We start from the raw sequence: 10,023 nt of genomic DNA, 5'->3' as shown, positions 1-10,023 counted from the left end.
GAAGGAGGTAAGACGGGGCGGCGGATAAGGCATTGGCGTTGCGGCACATGGGACAGGCACTTACTTAATTATTATGATTAAAGTTTTAATGATTAAAGCGACAGGAGGAGGTTCCTCCTGTGGCGGTTCCATCCAGAGCTAAGACGGCACAGTAGATAAGGCAATGCCGTTGGGCTTTTGGGTTTTGGGCGTGGAAGCGGAGGTGCAAGCGCTGTGTGTGTGTGACGTCCGCAAGCGAAGCAGACCGGGCGACCAACCAACGGGCGGCTCGCACGGGGACACCTGTGTGGGGCGGCGTCTATGGAACACGGAGGGATCGCCTAACAGTGTGACAGCCTGATAATAGAGACTATCATATACGCTTGCGCTTGTGAGAAATAAATATGAGCAACTCTTCAGCAATTGGTTGCTGAAGAGTTAGACGGAAATTCATAAACTCACGAAAATTTTCCTCGTACAGTATACGCACGCCAGCCTCAGGAGTATGACAGGAGTAATACACTGCAGGCCTCAACACTTGATCGCCCCGCACGAGTCGTCCCCCTCCGCCTCATTCCGCTTCGTCCGAGCAGAGGAGCCTCTCCAGATTCATCCCCGATGGAGCCGCCATTATTGGTGCCTTCCTCACCTCTGCATGTATTCTGCCCGCCTCTTTTCGGCCCGCCGCCACCGTGGAGTACCCAACACCCGTGCTACGCCCGTACAACCACCCAATTCCATGCGCCGCCTGTGCCTCAACGACCCCCCGCTGTTGCCCCACCGGCCCCACACTTTCTCCGACTCCAATTCCACTTCCAGCCTCGTAGGAGCCTGACCATCGCGTGGATGAACGCGAACCACCATCATCGCCCGACCTGTATTCGTACGTGTAGATGTGCGTTTTACAATTCCCAATTCCTCGCACGTCCAGGCCACGACCCGACGTAGGCGAAGTGCATCTCCTGTACTCCATTGATGGCTTTGCATCCCCACCCTCTTCCCGCTTGCTTTGCATACTAACTCGCTTTAGACGCTCCCTGCCTTTTAGAATGTTGCGATATTTGTCTTTGAGGTCTACCGCCGTTCTTTTCCAGTGGAATTCGTACGTAGATAGTATCTTCTTCCAGCTGCCTGCTCCAAACCTCTTCACCCCGTCGAGGAGCATGGATTGTTCACACTCTGAAAACCGCAGATACGAGTCACGCCGCCCTTTCTGCCTGCTTGCTTTTGATTTGGAAACCATGCTGTGCGTGTGAAATGTACTCGTTGTACAGGTAGAACCACACCGAGTCGTGTCGCAGCACCTTCTTTCACGAAACATCCTTCAAAGTCCCTTTGCTTCGTTACGCCTTTTCACCGCTAATGCACATCAATACACCACAGTTCAATAGCCGATCATCTTTGAAATATATATATTCCTTGCCTACCGTGAAGCGCGTCTCTTGAATGAAATCGTCTGATAGCAGATTGAAACCCCAGTATGGAAGATACGACACCTTGGAGGGGAGATGAAAAAAAATAAAAGGAGGTCAAGAGAGTGTGGATCCCGTGGAATGCCACTCGAAGCAATTGGCGGTCGATGCCCATCAATATATCTCGATACCAAGACGCCGAGAAAGCAATGCTTGCTCCGAGCATGAAGAGAGAAGAATTTCCCGACGCCGTAAGAGATCTGAGGAGGACAGTTTTTCGGGACATATGTTGCAAGAGGAGAACTGTTGATGCCCCCGGGTATATGTGTTTGTAGGAGCCCGCAAAATTCGCCCGACACGTGCGCAGGTCCTACCGAACTATCAGTTTCTCCTGAAGGAATCTAGTTAAACATTTCATCCAAAAGAATGAGTTCTTCTAAAATACAAAGTGTAAGGCGAAAGGCAAACCAGTAGAGATGATGTGGATTGATGCCAAAACACGTGGTGTGATCAGTCCTTGCCCTTCAGATGCTTCACACGTCGTTCTGACTATCGTAATCCCAGTCATTGCAGAGGTTTTCCAGGTATCTTCATTGAAGCTTGCAGCAGACGGGCGATGAGACATGCAGTATAGGAGTGTTTTCATACTCGTAAGGAGTCCTGCAGTCTCATCAGATCATTTTAGGGATATGAGCAGGATAGTGGCTTCACTGAAGCAGAAAATTTGGGCCGGCGCAGGCCTTACCAATTGCTATTCAAGGCACCTGAATTCCAACGTTTGTACCCGAGCCGTAGATTTGTCGTACCCGCACGCACTAGTACAATTTTCTTGTACGAGCTGGACCAAATAGGGTTTGTCTATAGCGGGCCATGCCGCGAACAAAAGTTCTACTTGCGAATCTGGCGAAGTTCGTCGACACGCCCATTCCCGAGAAATCTGGATGCTTTCGGGGCAGTCAAAAATTGAGGAAACTGCCTTTCGCCAGCACTGAAGTACGAAGCATGCTCCATGTGCTTGGCAATTTTTGTCACGTTTGAAAAAAGTCACTCGACAGCCTATCTTTTTTGTGCCTGAAATTCTACAAAGCGAGAAATGACAACTTGTAGTACGGTAGTCGACGTTTCTGTTACAGCCAACGGGCCGGCATCTCGATGAGGCAAAGGCGTGGGGAAAAGTACCTTATCTTTGAGAAGCAAACGGAATCTATCGTACGGCAACTAAACTCTATTGTACTGTGCGATCCGGCATTCCATATAACGTGTGTTGAGAAAAGTGAGCGCTGATAAGGGAGTCTGTGTGTGGGTCACTCATGCTTCTACTGTAGATGTCAATAAAGGTGCAGTGCTTATGCTTTGTATTCTAAAGAAAAACAGTCCTCCAAGACCAGGACACAGTACCCTACAATCTCACTGATTGAGTCCCCTTTTTTAGTGGTCACACTGGAATTGAATCGTTTTCAAAGAAAATCTCAAAAGGAGTCTTTTTAGAGGCACATCAACCATCTTAACATCAAGAGACCTCACGCTCAACACAGTTGCTTTCTATTACAGTAGTCTCTCTTTACAAGAATGACCCGAAATAGAATATTCTTTTAGTAGAAGACATGCACTGTTTCCCGTCCTGGGAATGGCCAAAACAGCCCTATTTTCAGGACGTTTATTCATATACGACATAAGGATATAGTATTTTGAATGTCGCTTTATCCCATGGAGTACAGTACAGTATGTAGAAGGGAACGTATTTTGGTCCTCTAAAACGGTCGAACAGATGTCCGAGATCTGCTTGGTATAACGGTCAAACGGATCTTCTAAAATTGGCTGTACTAAGCTACCTTCGGTGCATCAAAAGAGATCTCTCAGCTGCCAAAGTGCAAACACAGAAGCAGACGAGAATTGATTCTTTCTTTTCAGGGGCCAGCAACCTTGCTGGGCAAGCATCATAACTGCCGGCATAGGAATGTTCTCTTTACATGAATAATAATGTCCTTTCCCGTCCTCATTCTTATAAAGAGAGATTACTGTATAGCAGTTACTAATTTAAAATACATCATTTCAGTGCTTGCCGTTTCAATCCTGAAAAGCTTGCACCCGGAACGGAGAAAGATTTTCCATTGCGACCATTGTTCCTACAGGGCGTTCAAGGACCTCGTTTTCTTCAAGCACGGTTGTTTCCATAGAGACCAGAGAGATAAATTATTTAATGCTTCTTTTACAGGATTATGCCAGACTTTTTGATGCCAGACCTGTCGCACCTGTGCATTGCCGAAACCCTACAATGGAGGAGCAGGAACACGTTTCCACGATCGCATCAGCATCTGCTCTCCGTAGCTCTCCTTGATATTTCTGGCCCTTACAGAGAGGATATTATTCATTCTACATGTAGAGAACTTGGGACGCAAGGATAGCACAAAGTGACGGGTCATCATGCGTACAACCATCAATAACGGTCTTTAAGTCAGGGGTCTTGCAATTCATCCAAAAGCAGAACCTTCAGTGTTAGTACGATAAATGGTACATGAGTTACTCTTCTCATCCAAATCCGGTGACAAAAGTTTTCCACAGTTTGGTGCTTCAATATCTGGTCATCAACTAGAAATAGATGTCTTACTGTCACGAAATGGTCCTGTTTTCTTCAACGGGGTTCTTATACTGCTAGCTACGAGTACGAGGATTGAGGAGAGGGGAATGGGAACGGGACAACAGCGTGTATCATTAGGTTTCCCTTTCATACTAACCACGATCGGCCCACCTCTCACCCCGTATGAGCTGGTTAGTGTGATACCACTTAGCCATGAGTCTAAGTCTTTTTCTTTATGAACTGTCCATAACACCGGATGGGCCGGACCGACCCATAAAGAAGCTGTCAACGAATTTATTGCGACATAACGGAAGGGGTTCTTCGGAGTCCAACTGGGAAGGTAGAAAACGCTTTCTTGGTGCATCACTACTTGCAAGCTTTCTGCCACCTAAAATGTTTACATTTTGTCGGGGTAGTGAAAGGGCAAGACACCGGACTTCTGATATTCGTGGATACCAGAAAAGGACCCCTACAGCACAAAAGAGCAGACTGACAGACGCAAAGGAACTAACGTTTTCGGTTTCGCGGTTATTTCACGTGCAGTTTTAAGGTGGTTTAAAAAAACTTCTTTTCCAGATATATCTGAAAACGACCAGGAAGAACATGCTATTCTCACAAAGTTCTTTCTGGTCTCATGGCAGAATTAAAGTACTGCGGTGGGGGTATCCTTTTCTTTCTTGTCGAGAAAGTGCAAGTCAAGAAAAAAAATGTCGAAAACTTTCCTCATATGAGGACAACGGTCCAAAAGACACTAGAGTGCTGCTCCAGTACAAAGCAAGTAACGTCGAATACTAAATTTGTTTAGAGTCCCTCTAGAGAGTGTCTATGGATCTTCAGTCCTCACAGATATCAGTAGACACCAGTAGGCGACAGACGATTTGCTTCATACATGAGGTCAGGCATAGTCAGTGTTTCTTGCAATATATATATTCACTCGAAAGTTCATCTAATCAATTTGGATGCCATTTCTTGAACGTACTGGTCGTCGGTATTAAAAACTTGCAGAACATCGGGATAGCATTTTTGAATATACTGAAAGACAAATAATGACATTCAGTTGTAATAAATAGATGGCATTTTGCAGGGGCGCTTTTTTCCGAAGAAATCAACACAAAACATCCAAAGGTTGCTCAAAAAAGCTTCCTTTCCGAGCATTTCTAAAAACGAACGGAAAGGACTTGCAGTTCTCACCAAAATTGATCCTTATGTAACGCAGTCCCATAAGGATAAATTAACCTATGGGGGTGTCCTTTTTCCGTCTTACTGAGTAGATATAAGACGAAAAAAAGGTGGAAAAGTATCCTTATGTGACGTCATTATGGCATCATACATAGACACCACGGACTAGAGGAGGTCCATGGCACCTGCACCTCGTAGAGTTTTTTTCCAAAGTAAAGTACCAGACGTAATTATTTCCTGCTGTTCAATGGCAAGAACTGCTGCGTTTATCCCCATCCCTCGTTAGTTGGCCATACTTTCTGCACTGAATAATGAACCAAAGCTGAAATTTGAAGGCTGGCCCATGCTCACAGAAAGGAACCTGTGTGGTCTTGTCACGGCGTGCGGTACTGTTGTGACATCTGAAGTGTCAAAATTCCGATCGGAACTTGAACGCGTGGGTTTTGAATAGGGCCTGCATGATTCAGCGTCTGGAACGAGTGGAATAATTTGGCGTGTATTCCCCATCTCCCATTTGGATGGCGCAGCGGGAAGAAGGCCATACGGAACATACATATAAACATCTTAGTATACCGTTGTAAATCTGTATTGTCTTGTGGTATTGTCCACACGTTCGTGTGGATTCGTGGGGAAGTCGGCGAATCTCAGAAAGATGTTTTCACCAACGTATTTCACTCCTTATTAATGATGAGATATGTTATTCTCTTTCTCGTTCGGGGCATTCTATCTACGGGCAAAATGAGCTATTTTCATGTCAATTCATGTGATGACAAGACAAAGTTACCATCGGCGGCGTTTATCGCAGAGGCCTAAACAAGTCTGTCCGTTGAGACAAGCAGAAAATACTTTCCCTATGTACTGAGGCCAAGATATGAAGTGGCTTACCACCGCACGAGCATTCTAGAAGCTGCAACCAAACGTTTGGACTGTGGCTGAAAACAGCATCGATGGGGAAAGATGCATAGTGGAAGAAGGGAACGAAATTGAGAGGGACGTTGTTGAAGCACAATGCACAAATACAGGCTGGATGAGAGGATATCTTCTGCCCTAACAGCGTGATTTATATCTTTTGGGAATGACTTACTCATCTCTCTGCTTTGGTTACTACTAATCTACGGGTGTCGGTCCAGGATTTCCAAGCCTCTATTCAACCTCTTCTACTTCAAGAGAGGGTACGAACGCATTCTATTTCGTTCCAAGGCTTAAAAGTGAACCCAAAAAAAAGAAAACAAAAAAACAAAAGCGTCGTACAATTTGTTGAAACACATCAATTTCCACTGAATTGTTGCATGCCTCTTGTGTGTCTGCGGAGGCTGTGATGGCACGCACGGAGAGCCACATTGGCCAGACGATGCTGGCAACGGAGTAGGAATATCGAATATACCTACAGTGCCAGCGTGAAGCGCGACCTTTCCTTTCTTCAAGAGATACCCGACTATTTCCTTCTTGGACGCAGCTCGGCGTCCTTTTTCCCTCATTTGATCCCGCTCTCGTACACTCAAAGCAGCCGCCCAGCCTCCAGCGTGTGAGACAAGCTTCCACGAATCAACATCGAGGCCATGGCGGATGAGAGCATGGATGTCGACCACTTCGACCCTGAGGCTGTGCACGGTGGGGGCGGTTACGTCGACGACGACCTTGATCTTGACGACGATGACGACGACGAGCCGTTGCTGATCTCGAGCTCGCGCTCTGCCGGGCTGTCGTCCCCCTCGATAGGGAAGGGTCAAAAGCGGCGAGCGAAGCCTAGTCTGTCAGGTCCGTCGCCCGAACTGAAAAAGCGAAAGAAGGAGACGCCGGGCGCGCACCCTGACGACTACCTGCTTCGCCGCGCGGGTACCGGTGAGTTGCGTGACTACGTAGTCGCAAAGTTTCTCACGCGCGTCCCAGATTTTTCAAATGACCCTCACGTGAGACTATACCGACATACTGAGAACACAATTCGCGGTCGCGAGAAGGCTATCGAAGCACATCGGAAGCAGCAGATATACTATAATAGTTTTTCAGGGAAGCGTCGACTGGAGCGGTACGACAAGCAAGGGATTGTTACCATTCCTGATCGTTACAGGAAGGGATGGACTCTTGAGGTTACCCCCCAGCACGTGTTGGAGGAAAGAAAGAGACTTGCAGAGGCGCTAAAGCTTTCTGGCAAGGAGATGCCTACCGCGGCGAATGGCGTTTCGAACTCGGCGTCAGGGGCAAACGGTCTCAAGAGCAGGAATGGTGATGATGAGGAGAAATCTCAGCAAGATCCAGATGTGGATTTGTTCGACGGAAAGTTTGACGGCAAGTCAACGTCCCGCTACGCTATCATGGTCATGGCGGAAGGAAGCAAAGCGGTGGATGTCATTCCCATTGACGACTACTCTTGGTGTTCATTTCGAGCAAACCGATCGTGCGGACGAGATACTACAGAAAAGACAGAGGCCCAAATGCGCAAAAATGCCACAAAAGGCCAGAACAGGCTAGCAAAGTTTTCGACGAAGCTGGAGAGTGCCCAATTCGCGAGGGAGCAGGGCATGGGGGATAACTCTCGCATTAGGGACAGCAGCGAATATGCCGGCGTCGGAATCAAGCGAGGCGCAGCAAAGCGTGAGGATGACGTTGAGAACGGAGAGGAGCTGGACTTTGAGCAAGAATTCGACAATGATGACGTTGCGCAGATGGACAAGGAAAGCGTCAAGAAGACAGAAAATCGGGTTGTCGATGCAGAGCAGAATGCCAAGGACTTCCGGAAGTTAATCAAGGATGAACCGATCACTTCGAGGCCGTCGTCACCTGCTTCTGAATCGGATGATGATCCAACTCAAGGCAAGAACTCTCGCCCCGTGTCGCGCTCGCCGTCGCCATCCCGGCCTCCGTCTGCATTGCGTTCCCCAAGTCGATCGCTTAAATCCACGGCCGCAGTTGGGTCTAGACAACCGACCCCGATGGGCACGAGTCCTTACGGATCTACTCCTCTAGGTGTCAGCCCATCTCCAGGACGCAGTCCGGGTGGGAATACACCCCAGAAGCTCGATTTGTCTCACTTACTTCCACCGTCAGGAACTCTGCCTTCAAGCAATCATATCAAGGCAGTGCTGTCGGTTTTGTTGAAGACTCGGGAACGAATTATGTTCAAAGAGTTTCTACAATACTTTGAGACGAAGACTAAGGAACAAAAGAGCAATCTTACTCGTCTCATGAAAGCTGTTGCTAATGTCACCCAAGAAGTGGTTAGCGGACATAAGAGAATTTACATCAGCTGGAAGAGGCCACAAGTACCTGCAGGACCTAGCGGGAGGGGATAGGCATCGAACAGACTTTTTACGCACTATGAAATCTTGGAGTAGGTCATGCTGTGGCACGCTGTGAATATATACACCCAACTAAACCGGTCAGTTGCCCTCGGAGAAACTTTTTGGGGGGGCTTCTCTTATTCATTTATGCAGCTGCATCGGTAACTTTCCCATTACTTTGAGATAGTCGCGGAGGTAGTTCTCAACCGGTTCATCGTAGTCATCCTTTCGAAGCACACCGACGACCTGATGTAGAAAAATATGTACCAACGTTCGGATATTCTTGAGTGATTCACGGACTGCCTTCTGACTGACACGTGAGCGCTCCAGCTGCTGCCAAAGTTGCTGGACAGTGCACTCAGCATACCTCCTCTCGCTTTCTCTTTTTTTCCCAAGAAGATCTTTCTCCAGAGATTCCGGGTTCACTCCTTCGCCTTCGGGTGGGAGTGAAGAAATTTGCTTGGAGCTCTTGGAAGCGGACGCAGGCGGGTATCGGCATCTTTTCGTCAATGGCGATTGTGTTCCATCCAGTGCACGCTTCGACAAATCGCGCGGGTTTCTACACGTCAGTGGCATCGAATACTGTTTAGAAGCTATATTCCTTTGACTGCTCCCAACTGCAGGCGTTTCTTCTGTGATCCTCGCAGCGACGAATCCACCTGCCTCGGCAACTGAGTGTCCGATCCGATCGCAATTTTGTTGAACGCGGTTACGATTTGCACCAGTACTTTTGTCAATCATTCCCGCAGAAAGAAAAGAGTCTAGCACAGCTTTGGCTGCTGAGGCGGCAGCCTCTTTTGCCATTTTCACTGCGTCAGCATACGTTTGAGTTTTGCGTATAGCGCCCTCGTCACGATCCAGACGACTCAATTCCTCGTTTCTCGAATCGCATTGTTCATCATCCCCCCCTTCTCGTTGTAGAGCGTCTGTCTGGACAGTGGCCCCGTGTCCTGTTGCAATAACTGCACTTTGACGTGCCTGTGTGCGACGCTGGTCGGGAGAGCGATGTCTGCGTTCGTTGCCGTGCGCGGGACCCACTGCCACAGGTTTTGGCCGCGCTTGCCCTGCGACGAGATACGCGTTGGGACCTGACTGCGCATAGCAGCGAGAGGGTGATGGCAGGCAATCTGCATCTGATAAACGGGCAATGTCTTGCAAAGACTCATCTTCTTGCTGTTTATCCATAGAGCCCTGCGCGGAGGAATGTAACTCTCGGCGCTCACGGGATCTACAAGGAGCCGTAGATGCCACATGCGCAGGTTGAATAGGATCAGCATCTCCCTCCCATATCAACGCTCGTCTCAATTCTAGCGGAAGCTCACCAGTGACGCCTGCTTTCCTCTTCTCCCCTGAAAATCGAGATGAGTGCTGAGCCCCCATTCGTATGTTCTCAGACCTATTGTGCGCCTGTGACCGAGCGTCAGTCCCCTGCCTTTGCACAACCTGCCGCCCGGTATGCCTGCTCCTGTACCTTGAATCCGGCACCTCGTCAAAACCAAAAGCCTCTCTTCCGTCTGAGCCCAAATCCATCGCTGTATTGTCCCAACTCCTCGGCTGACTCGCCGCGTCATTCGAAACGCTGGACGACGATTGTATC

The 10,023-nt window shown here is 48.3% G+C and overlaps 2 protein-coding genes; one reads left to right on the top strand and one right to left on the bottom strand.

Annotated features, from left to right (window-relative positions):
• The first annotated feature begins 6,707 nt into the window (after positions 1-6,707).
• CHC_T00006647001 (hypothetical protein) lies at positions 6,708-8,566 on the top strand. XM_005709799.1 is given in 2 exon segments: positions 6,708-8,438; positions 8,439-8,566. 1 exon segment carries the CDS (start codon positions 6,708-6,710, stop codon positions 8,436-8,438), a length of 1,731 nt encoding a protein of 576 aa, XP_005709856.1. The 3' UTR covers positions 8,439-8,566.
• Position 8,567: 1 nt separating this feature from the next.
• On the bottom strand, positions 8,568-9,956 carry CHC_T00006646001 (hypothetical protein). The gene has a single exon (XM_005709798.1). It carries the CDS (start codon positions 9,954-9,956, stop codon positions 8,568-8,570), a length of 1,389 nt encoding a protein of 462 aa, XP_005709855.1.
• Positions 9,957-10,023: the final 67 nt, after the last annotated feature.

The sequence above is a fragment of the Chondrus crispus genome, genomic scaffold (assembly GCF_000350225.1).
Source record: "Chondrus crispus Stackhouse genomic scaffold, scaffold_48, whole genome shotgun sequence".
NCBI classification, from domain to species: Eukaryota; Rhodophyta; class Florideophyceae; order Gigartinales; family Gigartinaceae; genus Chondrus; species Chondrus crispus.
Note: the sequence above shows the minus strand (reverse complement) of the source record. Positions and strands in the feature narration are given on the sequence as shown.

What these genes read in the sequence shown, in the direction of transcription:
- CHC_T00006647001 (XM_005709799.1), top strand. Translation starts at nt 6,708, where the DNA reads ATGGCGGATGAGAGCATGGATGTCGACCACTTCGACCCTGAGGCTGTG.
- CHC_T00006646001 (XM_005709798.1), bottom strand. Translation starts at nt 9,956, where the DNA reads ATGGATTTGGGCTCAGACGGAAGAGAGGCTTTTGGTTTTGACGAGGTG.